This window comes from Oncorhynchus nerka, linkage group LG10 (assembly GCF_034236695.1).
Source record: "Oncorhynchus nerka isolate Pitt River linkage group LG10, Oner_Uvic_2.0, whole genome shotgun sequence".
Classification (NCBI taxonomy): Eukaryota; Metazoa; Chordata; class Actinopteri; order Salmoniformes; family Salmonidae; genus Oncorhynchus; species Oncorhynchus nerka.
The window spans coordinates 68,760,677-68,776,857 of record NC_088405.1 but is presented as its reverse complement, the minus strand read 5'-3'; the positions used below and the strand labels follow the sequence as shown (position 1 = coordinate 68,776,857).

The 16,181-nt window shown below is 50.0% G+C and overlaps 1 protein-coding gene across 4 annotated transcripts in view; it reads left to right on the top strand.

The window, feature by feature from the left end:
• LOC115135910 (vacuole membrane protein 1-like) overlaps positions 1 to 16,181 on the top strand; it is a 100,987-nt gene that overhangs the window by 52,757 nt on the left and 32,049 nt on the right. For all 4 annotated transcript variants that reach the window (XM_029671105.2, XM_029671104.2, XM_029671106.2 and 1 more), the window contains exons 7-9: positions 6,929 to 7,060; positions 14,647 to 14,727; positions 15,213 to 15,329. In XM_029671105.2, the coding sequence (XP_029526965.1) occupies positions 6,929 to 7,060; positions 14,647 to 14,727; positions 15,213 to 15,329 (330 nt within the window). The remainder of the gene's footprint in view (positions 1 to 6,928; positions 7,061 to 14,646; positions 14,728 to 15,212; positions 15,330 to 16,181) is intronic.

The following is a 16,181-nucleotide window of genomic DNA, read 5'->3' as shown; positions in this document are numbered from 1 at the left end:
TGAGATATCATTGACAATTCAGTACAATAATACCCAGTGATGGTTTGGAAAACCCCAGCCTTTTACGGTGAATTTCCCCTGAACACTGCTGGTGGTTTCACACCTCTAACCAAACATAGCCATGTGGTTAGGTACTGGGGACATGATACTGACAGTTTGTAATCCTTCACCGCTGTCACGCACACACACCACTGTCACACCACTATCACACACAGTTCTGTAGCTAGAGCCAGCCCTGGCACAGGTAGACGTTAACCCTTCACCAGATACTTTGGTTGCATTCTGGCTCTGGTGGCTATGGTAGCCACTACAATGACTCAGCCATGACATAGAGTTGTCATGGTACTACCACCACCATGCTCTGCGTCAAAAGCCTATCAACCCTCACACCTTTATTTGAACCTTTATTTAGGCAAGTCAGTTAAGAACAAATTCTTACTTACAATGACGGCCTACCCCGGCCAAACCCTAACGACGCTGGGCCAATTGTGCGCCTCCCTATGGGACTCCCAATCACGGACGGTTGTGATACAGCCTGGAATCTAACCAGGGTCTGTAGTGACACCACTAGCACTGAGATGCAGTGCCTTGGACCGCTGCGTCACTCGGGAGCCCACCTCTAACTGGTAACTGCCTGTATCAGCTTCCCAATGATGACCAGCACTTCTCTTCCTGGATTCTCAGCATTCACAGCTCTTTTACAGAGAGTCGGCAGTGTCAGGCCCTTTTCTCAGAGCTTCCCTCTCAGTGTGAAACTGTCTCTACTGATAAACACAGATGGTTAACAGAGAAGTCTGAGAAGAGAGAACTCATCTCTATGACCTGTGGTGAACTTGGGATTTTTATGTTCCTCTAAACTGACCGAAAATGAGAAGTGGAGGATGTTATCTCACTCTTGTTTATTCAAATTTCACATGTTACTGGCTGTGGGGAACAGAGTACCTCTACTTCTACTACTTTAGTACTGCTGCTGCTGGGGCCCTTTCCCTGGAACAGAGTGAGTGAGTGAGTGAGTGAGTGAGTGAGTGAGTGAGTGAGTGAGTGAGTGAGTGAGTGGTGAGGGAGGGAGGGAGGGGGAGGGAGGGAGGGAGTGTAGGTCAGGTGTATTCTACCACCATAGTTTTAGTTACACCAGGATAAGTGTGATTTTCCCATTCCTTTTCTATTTTACCAGGGACTCTGATTTCAGTGGAGCAGATTCAAGGTTTCTTTAGCTGGCATGTCGTGCCCATACCAAAGAGTAATTATGTGGTAAGGGCTGTGTGTGTGCCAGCTAGGGGTATGCCATACGATCCCCTGGCCTCGCCCCCAGATGCTGGCACAGCCCATAATGCTGCAACACCTGCTGTGCCCACTTGATGCTCACGGCATTAAAGCCCCAAAAAGCTACACCATTCACCCCACCCTTCTCTGGCACCAGTAGCCCTTCTTATGATATTAGCCCCTCGCTCTGCCCTCTGGCCCTCCCCTCTCCCTCTCCCTCTCTCCTCTGGCCCTCCCTCTCCCTCTCTCCTCTGGCCCTCCCCTCTGGCCCTCCCCTCTCCCCTCTCTCCTCTCCCCTCTGGCCCTCCCCTCTCCCTCTCCCTCTCCCTCTGTCCTCTGGCCCTCCCCTCTCCCTCTGTCCTCTGGCCCTCCCCTCTCCCTCTCTCCTCTGGCCCTCCTCCCCTCTCCCCTCTGGCCCTCCCTCTCCCTCTCTCTGGCCCTCCCTCTCCCCTCTCTGCCCTCTCCTCTCCCTCTCTCCTTCTCTCCCTCTGGCCCTCCCCTCTCTCCTCTGGCCCTCCCTCTCCCTCTCCACTCTGACCCTCCCCCTCCTCTCTGGCCCTCCCCTCAACCTCTCCCCCTCCCCTCTGGCCCTCCCCTCTCCCCTCTGGCACTCCCCTCTCTCCTCTGGCCCTCCCCTCTGGCCCTCCCCTCTCCCTCTCTCCTCTGGCCCTCCCCTCTCCCTCTCCACTCTGACCCTCCCCTCTCCCTCTCCACTCTGGCCTTCCCTCTCCCCCTCTGGCACTCCCTCTCTCCTCTGGCCCTCCCCTCTCTCCTCTGGCCCTCCCCTCTCCCCTCTGGCCCTCCCCTCTCTCCTCTGGCCCTCCCCTCTCCCCTCTCTCCTTCTACCCTCTGGCCCTCCCCTCTCTCCTCTGGCCCTCCTCTCCCTCTCCACTCTGACCCTCCCTCTCCTCTCTGGCCCTCCCCTCAACCTCTCCCTCTGGCCCTCCCCTCCCCTCTGGCACTCCCCTCTCTCTCTCCCTCTGGCCCTCCCTCCCCTCTCCCTCCCCTCTCCCTCTCCTCTCTCTGGCCCTCCCCTCTCCCTCTCCACTCTGGCCTTCCCCTCTCCCCTCTGGCACTCCCCTCTCTCCTCTGGCCCTCCCCTCTCTCCTCTGGCCCTCCCCTCTCCCCTCTGGCCCTCCCCTCTCTCCTCTGGCCCTCCCCCCTCTCTCTCCTCTGGCCTCCCCTCTCCCCTCTGGCCCTCCTCCCCTGGCCCTCCCCCTCCTCTGGCCCTCCCTCTCCCTCTCCACTCTGGCCCTCCCCTCTCTCCTCTGGCCCTCGCCTCTCCCTCTCCACTCTGGCCATCTCCTCTCCCCTCTCTCCTCTGGCCCTCCCCTCTCCCCTCTGTCCCTCCCCTCTCTCCTCTGGCCCCCTCTCCTCTCAGGCCCTCTACCTCTCCCCTCTGGCCCTCTACCTCTCCCCTCTGGCCCTCCCCTCTCCCCTCTGGCCCTCCCTCTCCCCTCTGGCCCTCCCCTCTGGCCCTCCCCTCTCCCCTCTGGCCCTCCCCTCTCCCCTCTGGCCCTCCCTCTCCCTCCCCTCCTCTCTCCTCTGGCCCCCCTCTCCCCTCTGGCCCCCCTCTCTCTCCTCTGGCTCTCCCTGGCTCTCTCCTCTGGCCCTCCCCTCTGGCCCTCCCCTCTCTCCTCTGGCCCTCCCCTCTCTCCTCTGGCCCTTCCCTCTCCCTCTCTCCTCTGGCCCTCCCCTCTGGCCCTCCCTCTCCCTCTCTCCTCTGGCCCTCCCTTCTGGCCCTCCCCTATCCCACTCCACTCTGGCCCTCCCCTCTCTCCTCTGGCCCTCCCCTCTCCCCTCTGGCCCTCCCTCTCTTCTCTGGCCCTCCCCTCTCCCTCTCTCCTCTGGCCCTCCCCTCTCCCCTCTGGCCCTCCCCTCTCCCACTCCACTCTGGCCCTCCCCTCTCTCCTCTGGCCCTCCCCTCTCCCTCTCCACTCTGGCCCTCCCCTCTCTTCCTCTGGCCCTCGCCTCTCCACTCTGGCCATCTCCTCTCCCTCTCCCCTCTGGCCCTCCCCTCTTCCCTCTGTCCCTCCCTCTCTCCTCTGGCCCCCCCCTCTCCCCTCTGGCCCTCCCCTCTCCCCTCTGGCCCTCCCCTCTCCCCTCTGGCCCGCCCCTCTCTCCTCCGGCCCGCCCCTCTCTCCTCTGGCCCTCCCCTCCCCTCTGGCCCTCCCCCTCTTCCTCTGGCCCTCCCTCTCCCTCTCCACTCTGGCCCTCCCCTCTCCCCTCTGGCCCTCCCCTCTGGCCCTCCCCTGTCCCCTCTGGCCCTCCCCTCTCCCCTCTGGCCCTCCCCTCTGGCCCTCCCCTCTCTCCTCTGGCCCTCCCCTCTCCCCTCTGGCCCTCCCCTCTCTCCTCTGCACTCCCCTCTCTCCTCTGGCCCTCCCCTCTGGCCCTCCCCTCTCTCCTCTGGCCCTCCCCTCTCTCCTCTGTCCCTCCCCTCTCCCTCTCTCCTCTGGCCCTCCCCTCTGGCCCTCCCTCTCCTACTCCACTCTGGTCCTCCCTCTCCACTCTGGCCCTCCCTCCCCTCTCCACTCCCTCCCCTCTCTCCTCTGGCCCCCCTCCCCTCTCCACTCTGGCCCTCCCCTCTCCCTCTCCCCTCTGGCCCTCCCCTCTCTCCTCTGCTCCCTCTCCCCTCTGGCCCTCCCTCCCTCTCCACTCTGGCCCCTCTCCCTCTCTCCTCTTGCCCCTCTCTCCCCTCTGGCCCTCCCTCTCCCTCTGGCCACCCTCTGGCCCTCCCTCTCTCCTCTGGCCCTCCCTCTCCCTCTCTCCTCTGGCCCTCCTTCTCCCCTCTGGCCCTCCCCTCCTCTCTCCACTGGCCCTCCTCTCTCCTCTGGCCCTCCCCTCCCCTCTGGCCCTCCCTCTCTTCTCTGGCCCTCCCTCTCCCTCCTCTCTCCTCCCCTCTGGCCCTCCCTTCTCTCTCCTCTGGCCCTCCTTCCCCTCCCCTATCCCACTCCACTCTGGCCCTCCCCTCTCTCCTCTGGCCCTCCCCTCTGGCCCTCCCCTCTCTTCTCTGGCCCTCCCCTCTCCCCTCTCTCCTCTGGCCCCCCTCTCCCCTCTGGCCCCCTCTCCCACTCCACCTCTGGCCCTCCCCTCTCTCCCTCTGGCCCTCCCCTCCTCTCCACTCTGGCCCTCCCTCCCCTCTCCCTCTGGCCATCTCCCTCTCCCCTCTCCCTCTGGCCCTCCCCCTTCCCTCTGTCCCTCCCCTCTCTCCTCTGGCCCCCTCTCCCCTCTGGCCCTCCCCTCTCTGGCCCTCCCCTCCCCCTCTGGCCCTCCTCCTCCTCCGCCCTCCTCTGGCCCTCCCCTCTCCCCTCTGGCCCCCTCTGGCCCTCCCCTCTCCCTCCCCTCTGGCCCTCCCCTCTCCCCTCTGGCCCCCCTCTGGCCCCCCTGTCCCCTCTGGCCCTCCTCTCCCCTCTGGCCCTCCCTCTCCCCCTCCCCTCTCTCCTCTGGCCCCCTCTCCCCTCTGGCCCTCCCCTCTCTCCTTCACTCCCTCCTCTGGCCCTCCCCTCTGGCCCTCCTCTCTCTCTGGCCCTCCCCTCTCCTCTGTCCCTCCCACCCCTCACCTCTGGCCCTCCCCTCTGGCCCTCCCCTCTCCCTCCCCTCTCTTCTGGCCCTCCCCTCCTCCACTCTGGCCCTCCCCTCTCCTCTCCCCTCTGGCCCCCCTCCTCCTCTCTCTCCCTCTCTCTCTCTGGCCCTCCCCTCCCTCTCTCCTCTCTCTGGCCCTCCCCTCTCCACCTGGCCCTCCTCTCTCTCCCCTCTCTCTCTGGCCCTTCCTCTGGCCTCCCTCTCTCCTCTGGCCTCCCCTCTGGCCCTCCTCCCCCCTCTGGCCCTCCCCTCTCCCACTCCACTCTGGCCCCCTCTCTCCTCTGGCCCTCTCCTCCACTCTGGCCCTCCCCTCTCTCCTCTGCCCCCCCTCCCCTCTCTCTGGCCCTCCCTCCCTCTCCACTCTGGCCCTCCCACCTCTCCTCTGGCCCCCCTCCCCTCTCCACCCCTCTGGCCCTCCCCTCTCCCCTCTCTCCTTTGTCCCTCCCCTCTCCCTCTACCCTCCCTACCTCTCTCCTCTCCACTTTCCTCTGGCCCTCCCCTTTCTCTGGCTCCCACCTCTCTCTGGCCCTCCCCTCTCCCTCTCTCCTCTGGCCCTCCCCTCTCTCCTCTGGCCCTCCCCTCTCCCTTTCTCTGGCCCTCTGGCCCTCCCCCTCTCCCTCCCTCTCCTCTCTGGCCGCCCCCTCTCCCCCCTCTCTCCTCTGGCCCTCTACCTCTCTCTCTGGCCCTCCCTCTCTCCTCTGGCCCTCACCTCTCCCCTCTGGCACTCCCCTCTCCCCTCTGGCACTCCCCTCTCTCCTCTGGCCCTCCACTCTCCCCTCTGGCACTCCCCTCTCCCTCTGGCACTCCCCTCCCCTCTCCCTCCACTCCCTCTGGCCCTCCCTTCTGGCCCTCCCCTCTCCTCTCTGGCCCTCTCCTTCTGGCCCTCTCTCTGGCCCTCTCCTCTGGCCCTCCCCTCTCGCCCTCCCCTCTCTGTGTCACCCCGTCCACCGCTGCAGGGTCTAAGTGGTCCACTTCAAAAAACATGGCGCAGGTGGCTGCAGTCTGGCACACACGCAAACACACACATCCAAACAGACACACACAAATACACACACACGCAACCACACACACGCAACCACACACATGCAAACACACACACACAAACACACACACAAATACACACATGCAAACACACACCCACACAAACACAAACACACACACACACACAATAGTGCAGTGAATAGAACAGCTGCCCTGGAGATTAGGGCACGTCTGCATTATGAGCAAACTGGCAGGTTTCATCAAAGACTGCTGTGTTGACATGGAACAGGATGTCCAGCTTAAGTATCCCATCACCCCTCCCTCCCCCATCCATCCCCTCTCCCTCCCTCACCCCCTCCCTCCCTCCCTCCCTCACCCTAACCCTCCCTTCTCTCACCCCCCTCCCTCCCTCCCCCATCCATCCCCTCTCTCCCTCCCTCACCCCCTCCCTCCCTCACCCTAACCCTCCCTTCTCCCACCTCCCTCCCTCCCTCCCTCACCCACCCCCTCCCTCCCTCACTCTAACCCTCCCTTCTCCCACATCCCTCCCTCACCCCCTCCCTCCCTCACCCTAACCCTCCTTCTCCCACCTCCCTCACCCACCTCACTGCATAACATCCCTCCTTTTCTCACCCCCTCCCTCCCTCACCCACCCCCTCCCTCCCTCACCCACCTCACTGCATAACCTCCCTCCTTTCCTCACCCCCCTCACCCCACCCCTTCTTACAACTTTTTCTGTGCCTGAAAACACTACCATAATGAGCTATGAGCAATTCCAAAGCACTCGTTTTGTCTGCAGGTTTTTCATTGTGTTAATTAAGTCTGTTGCTCTGCGCTCCTCCTCATCCTCGTGTTCCTGGAGGAATGAACCCACTGAACCTGCCTGGGATGAGGATTTGTTTCACTCAAATCTCTTCCGTCTTTCTTCACAATTCGGCGAGTGATACCGTCTTATAATTGAAAGCTATTTAGGATGTTGGATATTGATATAGTTTGATCCAAACTAATAACACCCTAATTGACCCGACAAATTGAAAATATGTGTATTGTATTATACTTGTATTGTGAAAGGTTGTGTGTGTGTGTGTGTGTGTGTGTGTAGGGAGCAGGCACAGCTATCGGAGAGCTGCCCCCCTACTTCATGGCACGGGCAGCGAGGCTGTCTGGAGAAGAGCCTGATGATGAAGACTATGAAGAGTTTGGAGAGTTGCTGGAGCAGGCAGAGACTCCACAGGTAAGCCTCTATCTCTCTCCTTTTTCTCTATCACTCCTCTCTCTCTATCTCACCCCCCCCCCCTCTCTCTTCTCTGACAGAGACAGGTGGCACACAGCCTTTCCATCTCTCCTCCTGACTTCCCTCTCCAACTCTGCTTCTTCTCCTCTCTCTTTCTCACTACTCATTCTCTACCTGTCACTACTGTCCTCCGGGTCTCACTCTGTTTTCCTCTGCCTTCTCTCTCTCCTCATCTAGCAACCTTTTGTGCAACTTTGTTGAAACAAAACAGTCACATTGTATCCATGTGTCATACCAGCGGAAACCTCTTGGATGTGTATGCGCACGCACAAACACACACACACACAGAGCGGAGCGAGTTGAGCCCTGACGGAGAGATGGCTAAAGTTCATCTCATTCATTCCCCACAAGCCCGTTCCCTTATCTCTCGCTCTCTCTCACACACACATGCACACACACGCCTTAGCTAACCCATTCCCAGTTCCCTACCTCTGAAGCAGACTGAAGCAGTCATGTGTTTCTGCCTTTTACAATGCTCTGCTCGGTCTAAGTGTGTAGCAATGCCATCAAGGGCAAAGCCATTGTTTTCAAGGTGCCTGCATTGTCTTTTGTAATACCATGACAAACAGTATTTTCAGTTCTAAATCTGCTCGACAAGTACTTTGACCATGACAACTCATAGTAAATATTATTTTCCTCCGTGAATGAAAGAATAGACAAGATGTCAGTTGCTTTTTCCCTCCATAATCTTATCCGGTCTTCTCTGAGTGCACTTTAATCCTGAGGATTGTATTTCACAATGTCATTCAATGTCATGAGCATTCCAGCACAATACAGGTCAAACAATGGGGGCAGGCAGGAAAACGGTTTGGAGAAGCCAGTGCCGAAAAATGACCCGATTCTCCTTCATGTTTGAAAATAGACTAGCCAAAGGTTTGTTCTATTCCAATTTAAATCCGACATTTGGGTCAACTAGTGGGTTGACATGACTTGAGGGGCTTTAACGGTTCATTACGTAGTGATTTAATGAGTCAGCTATTGATAGTACTCTGAGCACTGCCTGCTCTTAATAGATAGACTCACACTATAAGTTCACACTCTGTACAAAACTGTACATGAATGACTTTCTGCCGATATAACCAAAAAAGACATTGGCGTTCAACATCAGGCACATTGACATATGTGTTTTCATCTGGTGGGTCAGCAGGGTGTGACAAGCACTGGTGGTTTGATAATGGGTGAGTGCTCCCTTCCTTCCCGTAGTGATGGGGGTACCTACTGTCATGATTAGTATATCACTCATACCATGGGCATCTGCAGATGGCACAGTCTCCAGCCTCCCTTGGCCCTCAGACCACATGTGTGAGTCTGGAGCTCTAACATCATTCGACACACTGATAAAGTCCCGCTCGGCTCTCCACCAAAACGAACAAACGAAGACGGAGAGAGAGGGAGCGGGAGAGAGCAGAGGGAAAGAGAGGGGACGTGTGAGAGAAAGACAGATGCCCCGATGTGGAGAGTCATATTTTGTCCATCGACCCATTAATCTTGTCCGCTCTTCGTTATGGTTGTTTCTTCATCTTTTTCTCCGCCGTAACTTTGACGTGTCCGAGGCATCAGGGCTTGTTGGTTGTTTGTTTCGCATCCTCAGAAAGGTTGAACAAGTGTCACCGACCACAGAGCTGCTGGGTCTGAATTAGTGCTCTGAGGCTCTTTCACTCTCCCTCTACTGCTCTCTCTCTTTATCTCTGTCACACACTCTCTATTTCTGTTGATATCCCTCCCTCCCTCCCTTTCTCCCTTTCTTTCTCTCTCTCTCTCTCTCTCTCTCTTTCTCTCTCTCTCTCTCTACTTGTTCTGTCTCTTTCTGCTGACATCTTTACAGTGTGGTTTGGTCACCGGGTGTGTGTGTGGACAGCATCTGGCAGTAGGTTGCTCACACCAGGAGAGTTTGCTGAGCTACAGGAGTCGGAAGCCTTATTTTCCTTTCTTCTCTCGCCTTCTGTCACCTTCAACGAGGGTGGATTGTTTCACTGGCCGAGAGAGAGGGAGAGAGAGACCGCTTATTGCATTGCATGCTTGTTATACTGTACATTCTTAAAGGAAGACATCACAGCGATTATGGACATCTCGTTGCCGTGGATTTATATTGCATCGTTATTGTCTGTTATTTTAACCAAGATTAGAAAAGTGATTATAGAAAATAGAGATGTGATTGAATGGGAGAGTTTGTGATCGGATGTGTCTTTGGGCTCCACGGCAGGTTGGAGATGCTGACTGTCTTCTCTCTTACTCTGAGATTATAGGGGTGTCAATGTGCCAGGAGCTTGACGTAAACCCAGTGGCATTTCTCAGAACGCGCACGTGCCAACTTCCTGCCGCAAGCAGGCGCACATGAGTGACGGCAGAAGAACACAGGCCCCCCCCCCCCCCTTCAAGACCTTATTCAAGAATGATAGTCATGACTTTACTAAGCAGGTCCAGATGCTGATGTCATGAAAATATGCATTTTTAAAACATTTGTTTGAACATTTGGATGATACTTATGTTCTGAAAATGAATCCTCTCTAGATGAACAACGTCCAAAAAGTGGCATGGTGATTCCGTGGTTTCCCTCAAGTGCTTTATGTTTTTGGCCGGCATGGAAGTAGTTAACCAGCACTGTGAATTCTTGATTGCCAACTCCCAGGATTGTATCTCCTGTATCCTGAATAAGAGCCGTCTGCGCTGGGCTGGGCTGGGCGTGTGCCCTCCCCCCTGCCTCCCCCTGGCCTACTACACTCCACTCAAAGGCTTTCTGTGCTGTGGTTTGCCCAGCCCCGTCACATGACTTCTCTGAAAGTGCCCTCTCCCTCCTCCTCCCCTTTATTTCCAGTAAACTGTTTGAAAGGAGGGGGTGAGTCAGAGTAAAACCAGCTTCCCTTCAACCACAGCTTGTTAAAGAATTTGTCAACGTGGACTCGGGGGCACTTTTTTTGTCTCGATAGATTTGAATTTTGTAGAAGGGACTATGGGGCTGGGGTTGGGTTGCGTCAGGAGCCTTAACCACTCTGCTTCCTGTGTGTGTGTGTGTGTGTCTCTGTGTGTCTCTGTGTGTGTGTGAGAGAAGGGAACGGGCTGTGGGAGTTAATGAGATGAACTTTAGCCATCTCTCCGTCAGGGCTCAACCCGCGTCGCTCCGCTCTGGAGATGTGTCCTCCTTTCTGTGTGTGTGAACGAGTTTCATTCAGGAAAAAGAGAGAGAAAAAAACAGTGTATGGGTGTTGATTTTTCCTTAACTGACAATTAACTTTTCCAGATGCACATTGCTTTGTCGTCTGCCTATTTTGGATGGTTTTCAACTCCTTACTTCCACCACGTCTATTAAAGTCTGTAGAATAGCACAATTATGAATTATCCAACCACCCACATGTTTAAACCTTTCAGTTCATCAGAAAGCATACATTTATGTTCTAGAGTATAATGAGTATTATGCATCAGTATAATGAGTCATGCATAAATTGTATGAATTGATATCTGGGCAAGTTGTTATCATAAACATGGAGTGGCCTGGTTTGTTTATATAAACTGTTTTTCAGAGTCCCACAATTTAGAGTAGGGTTGCTATATCATTACATGTGAGGAGGGAAACGGTCAACTATTTCACTTTTTTCCCACTGCCTATTTGCGTCAACCTTCGTCATCTCTCTGGCAACAGTAACCATTGGTATTCAAACTATTATGCTAAACATGGTGCTCATTGTGTTGTGGAACAGTGAATATAGAATGTGTTCAGATAGGCTCTGATAATGTAATATCCTTGTAAAACATCTTACAACCTGGATTCCCATGTAATCACCATGGTGATTGACATTGTTTCATTACTAAGAAGTCCCCGACAGTCACTCAACCTTGGGAGACCTATTGTACCTTCAGACATGACCCTAACGAGGTCTAATATTCCATGTTTATTTGCATAACTTTAGTTGGAAAAATAAGAAGCAAACTCCACAGCAGGTGATGGGGCCACTAACTGTAATAGACTTAACATATAAATGATAGATCAGACGTGTGAGTTTTACTTCACGCTGGAGGCATCATCTTGATGTGGGGGAATATTGGGTACAGAGTGCTGAGTAAAGAGATGGAGAGCCAAAAGCTGGAGCCATGCCCCCATGGTTTTAATGACACTGCACCCTTGACAAGATCTCCAAAATGTAATTGCTGGTAAGCCCTGCCCTGGGGGATAACGCGCTGCGCGGGGGATGGGGACGGGAGGGAGGCAGCCGTGGGTGGAAGCCTGGCCAAGATGGTGATTTTCCATGAACTGGGTACAACACACATTGTGTGGTGTCTGGATTTCTGAACACTGGTCATGTAAGATGGACAATTTTGTGGTACAGAAGATACATACAGGAGGAGAAAAGGGGAGAGTCCCGCTAGTGAATGACAATGTCACGTGTAAACACACGATATTCCCCCCCACTGGGACCTTCATTTCATTCAGTGGTGAGGTAGCTATTTTCCTTTCACTCATCTATACCAGTCAAGTGAGTGGAAATCCAGAACTCCACTAACTTTGTAAACTATACCAATGCAAATATCATATTTAATCTAATAAATGTGATTCATTGACTAAACTATGCTGATTTCCCTAACAGTTATTAGTTATTGAAGCATAAATCCCCTACTCTAGTCCTGTGGTTGTTAGGTGTTTGTGGTCAACAGACGGTCCAGAGTCGTTCAGCTGTAAACCATACACATTCCTTCCCCCAGACAACCAGCTCCGTCTCCAAGATTTAGAAAGGGGGGGAAAACGGTGAAAAAAAGAACAAAAAAACAGAATAAAGAATTTGGAACAGAAGGCTAGAATTAGAGAAGCAGGATTATCCTTGTGGAAACCTGCTGTGATTGGATAGAATCTGATGGGGAAATTCAAAATGTGAGCCAATCAGAGTGGATGTCAGTTGGGCCCCCCTCTTTTAGTCTACTCCCTATGTCTCCAAAATTTCCTGTGGGCCGGATCCTGCTCTTGAAGCAATGCCACCATTACTCTACTGCTTTGTTGACCATATTAGGCATGATCTTGTCTTAATACTCTAACCTCAGTCTCCCCAGTCAAGTTAAACTCTCAAGTTTCAATTTACCGGTATGTGTGAGAAACAATGGTGAAAGTCCTATAAATAAAATGTTCACCCATAAAAGTAGATATTTTATGGGTGATGGTCATTGTCAATAAGCAATTTTCATCATGCATTGATGTTTAATCAATTTCTTGTAGAACATAATGATTTGGATGAGTATATTACTAATTCTGGGGGGCACGTCCTATCTGATTTGAAATTGCAGTTTAATTTTGCAAATAATTATAGCAGTTGAACATATTAAATGTGAACTACCATTAACTAAGTAATACTATGGTATAGTCATTTGAAAGCCTGCAATTTGAGGTCTGGCCAGTTGAGAGTTGTTTATGCATCATATCAGATCTAGCCTGAGAGATGACCTAAAGGTTAGTCTACAAGTTAGTGGATGATTCCAGTCAATCCTCTAAAAGGAATGACTTGGTGCTATACAACACATTCTTTGTGCCATACAACGCATTCTTTGTGCCATACAACACATTCTTTGTGCCATACAACACATTGTTTAGAGAAGTAAAACATGCTCCTACAGCTCACAAGTCAAATGTATTTGACATTTTATATCAAAGGAAAGATGTGTTGATGTCATTACCATTGATTAGAACATGAAAGGGACAGGGTGTTAGATGTGCACTTAAACACACACACATTTAAACACATTAAGACTTTATATCAAACTTTCAGTCATGGACCAATCAATATCTACAGAATCTATTTTTGTAGTCCAGTCAATAAAAGTCTGGATATACATTTAGCAATATTAAATACAAATCTATACATATAAATAGACAATACCCTCAGCATGATTTCACAAATTAGCCCCAGTCTGTTTTTAGATTGAATTTACATGACATTTTTTATTCCCCTTAAATGTATATACCAACCTTACAGCATTGCCATAGTTAAATATCTGTAAAACATAATAATTTGCCTAAAATCAAGACAAAATAAACACATCAGCACATGCATACAATTTGTAGTGTTATCTCGAGTGGCATTCTAATACAATCATCAGAAGTAGGACCAATTTACCACAATCATTCCAGGAAAATTCCGCCATCCTTCCGTCACAGTTCCCAGAAATATTTTTAACTTCATCAACTAGAGTTTAACCCTCATCTTCTTCCCAGCATAGGTATATTGAGGAAAAATCCATGTCATTGCTTTGAAAAGAGCCTTTTGTTGAGTTGTCAGGAGAGATGGCGGGGAAAAGCTGCAGAATTACGAAGAATCTGTGAGTCATTGGAATGACCATGAAGTCTAGTCTTGCCCTCACATTCCCAATGATATTGGATTGAAAACGGCCAGTTAGTGGATGTGAATATATAATATCCCAGTATAAAAGGTGTTTGGAGGAGTTTGCAGAGGGTGATCGTTCCAATTAGACAACTGACAGGACAATTGACTGTGTGCAGCACTTTTGCTTAGAACACTTTTTTTGGTTAAAAGAAATATTGATATATGAAGGAAAATAAATATTTAGATAATAGTGACTTGGAAAAATGTGTAAAGCATGTCACAATATTCTTTAAAAGAAATAGAAAGATGCCATGTTGCCACAATTCAATATGTTAATTGTACATTTACTTCTTAGAGAAATAGGTTTACTTGATATAAACCATATTATTCGTTAATCAATAATCTGCTCTCTGATATATTTGTACATATAAAATGCCAGCATCCTTCTTTTCTTTATATTCATGGTCAGTGTGTTAAAAATAGAAAATAGAAATGAGAAGAGATGATAAAACAGACACCTGTTTGTCCTAAACCTACAGTAAGTATATTTTCTATAGTCTTAAAATCTTGCTCCATAATCTCACATTTTACTATACTAATAGTAATGTCAAGTCTCAAATCTCCACGAGCCTGTTTTAGTCTAATTTATTTATCATTTCAAATACAGAAATGCATTACAACTCACAAATGACTTTCAGCACACACCACAACGATATTTCCTTACAGAGGATCAATTATATATAACGCCATTTTTTAAATAATGGAATTCCTTAGACTGTAACTCAATTGTTTTTCTTGGATCACTTTGATTTGTATTGATTTTGCAAGGATCATCTCTCTTCGCTTCTTGTCGACAAGCCTCAAACAATTTTGAAACCTTTTTCCTAATAATACAAGTTCCCAGATAAATTATAGAATGAACAATGTTTTGGAAGTATTTTTAGTAATGTTACTACTATGTGTTCATCTGTGAGATATTTAAAATGGGTCGGAGATCATCCTTCTATCTTTAATCACCATAGATTATTGGAAAGGTTATTGATTGCATAAATAGCTTTAGGTCTTCACTGCTGAGAAATAATTGAATTCTGCTCAAATGAACATAATATGTTACTCATTTAAAGATTCATACATTAGATTTCTATGATGAAATGCGAATAAGAATTACATGGTCTGTATAGAATGATCAGTTAAATATTTGCCATTATTTTTGCTCCTTTTCAGGACTTTGCCACCAGAGCAAAACTAGCAGTGCAGAAAATGGTTCAGAGGGTTGGATTCTTTGGAATTCTTGCCTGTGCCTCTGTAAGTGAAATCATATATTAACTCTATTCTGTTCAAACATTTTAATCACCCCAATTAATGTCTGAAAATACTATAAAGTGACTTCAAGTTAATTTCAAGCCTTAAAAGAGCAATTCTAGGCATCATGAAACTGTCTGTCTATTTAAAGTGAACTGCTGATTCTCAAACCAGAAGACAGAACAGATTATTAATAAAGATAAATCTAAATCTAAAACTACGTATATTCTGTAGATTTCAGTCATTGTATTACTAATCTGTAAGATACCTCCAGTAAGTGCTAAACACCTCAAACATAGGAACATTGGACAAAAGTGTTTGTACTGAAGCATATTGAAGTTTATTGAAGTTTATTGAAGTATATTGAAGTATATTGAAGCATATTGGGTCCCTGCACTGTTCTATAGAATAAAGTTGTTTTCTCTATAATTGTTGTCAGTTGTTCATATTAATTTCTTAAATTTAATACATATTCTCTGTTTCTCCAGATCCCAAATCCATTGTTTGACCTGGCAGGTATAACATGTGGTCATTTCCTTGTTCCCTTTTGGACCTTTTTTGGAGCAACACTAATTGGGAAAGCCATAATCAAAATGCACATTCAGGTGAGTTTACTGTATACAAGCACACATTTTTACATAATGTCTTGCACACAGAGCTCACTTTTCTTATGTATTTTTTTGTTCTGTCAAAGAGGCTACTTATTAAGGTCAGTAGTTTGATATAACATTTTGACAAAGCCACCTTTTTTCTTATAGAATTGATAGATCAAGGCTTCTGTTTATTTTGAATATGAATATGTCAGACATGATAGTAAAACCATGAAGAGGATGAGGAGGGATCCTCCTGTACTGTACTCAACTGAGAGTGTAAGGAGGCCATTTTGGCCAGTGAAAGCAAGAGTCGGTCGTCCATTTTGTGAAAGAAGATGCTGCGCTCAGAGATGCGTACTTTAGTAGGGAGAAGATATTTGAATCACTTGAGTTTTTTCTGTACTGAAAGGTGAATCTGTACTGTAAAGAAGTATACAGTGATGGTTATTGTGTCAAAGTTGAATCAGTTTTCCTGCATGCAAGGATTAAGGACTTAATCCACTTTGTGCCATGGTAGTGTCTGTATGCTTAATGGATTAGACTTTCTAACTCTTCTATAAAGTATTTTATAAAAATAAATGTAAACACCAATGGAGTAAGCTGATTTATTAGGATTTGTTATCTTACTAGTAATGTTAAGTTCACTTTCTGTAGATGCGCAAGCAGTGAGGAGTGGGTGTGGGGTGGTGTCCATAGATCAAACCCCATTGTAGATAAACACTGTCTGTGATGATACAGAGAGTGGCGTGGGCAGCAGCATCATAGAGTCAATTAGGCCTAGTGTCCCTTGGGCCGATGACTGTGGCTCCACAGCCAGGCAGAATCAGAGGTGTGTCACTGTCCCCTACCTGCCTGACGGCCAGG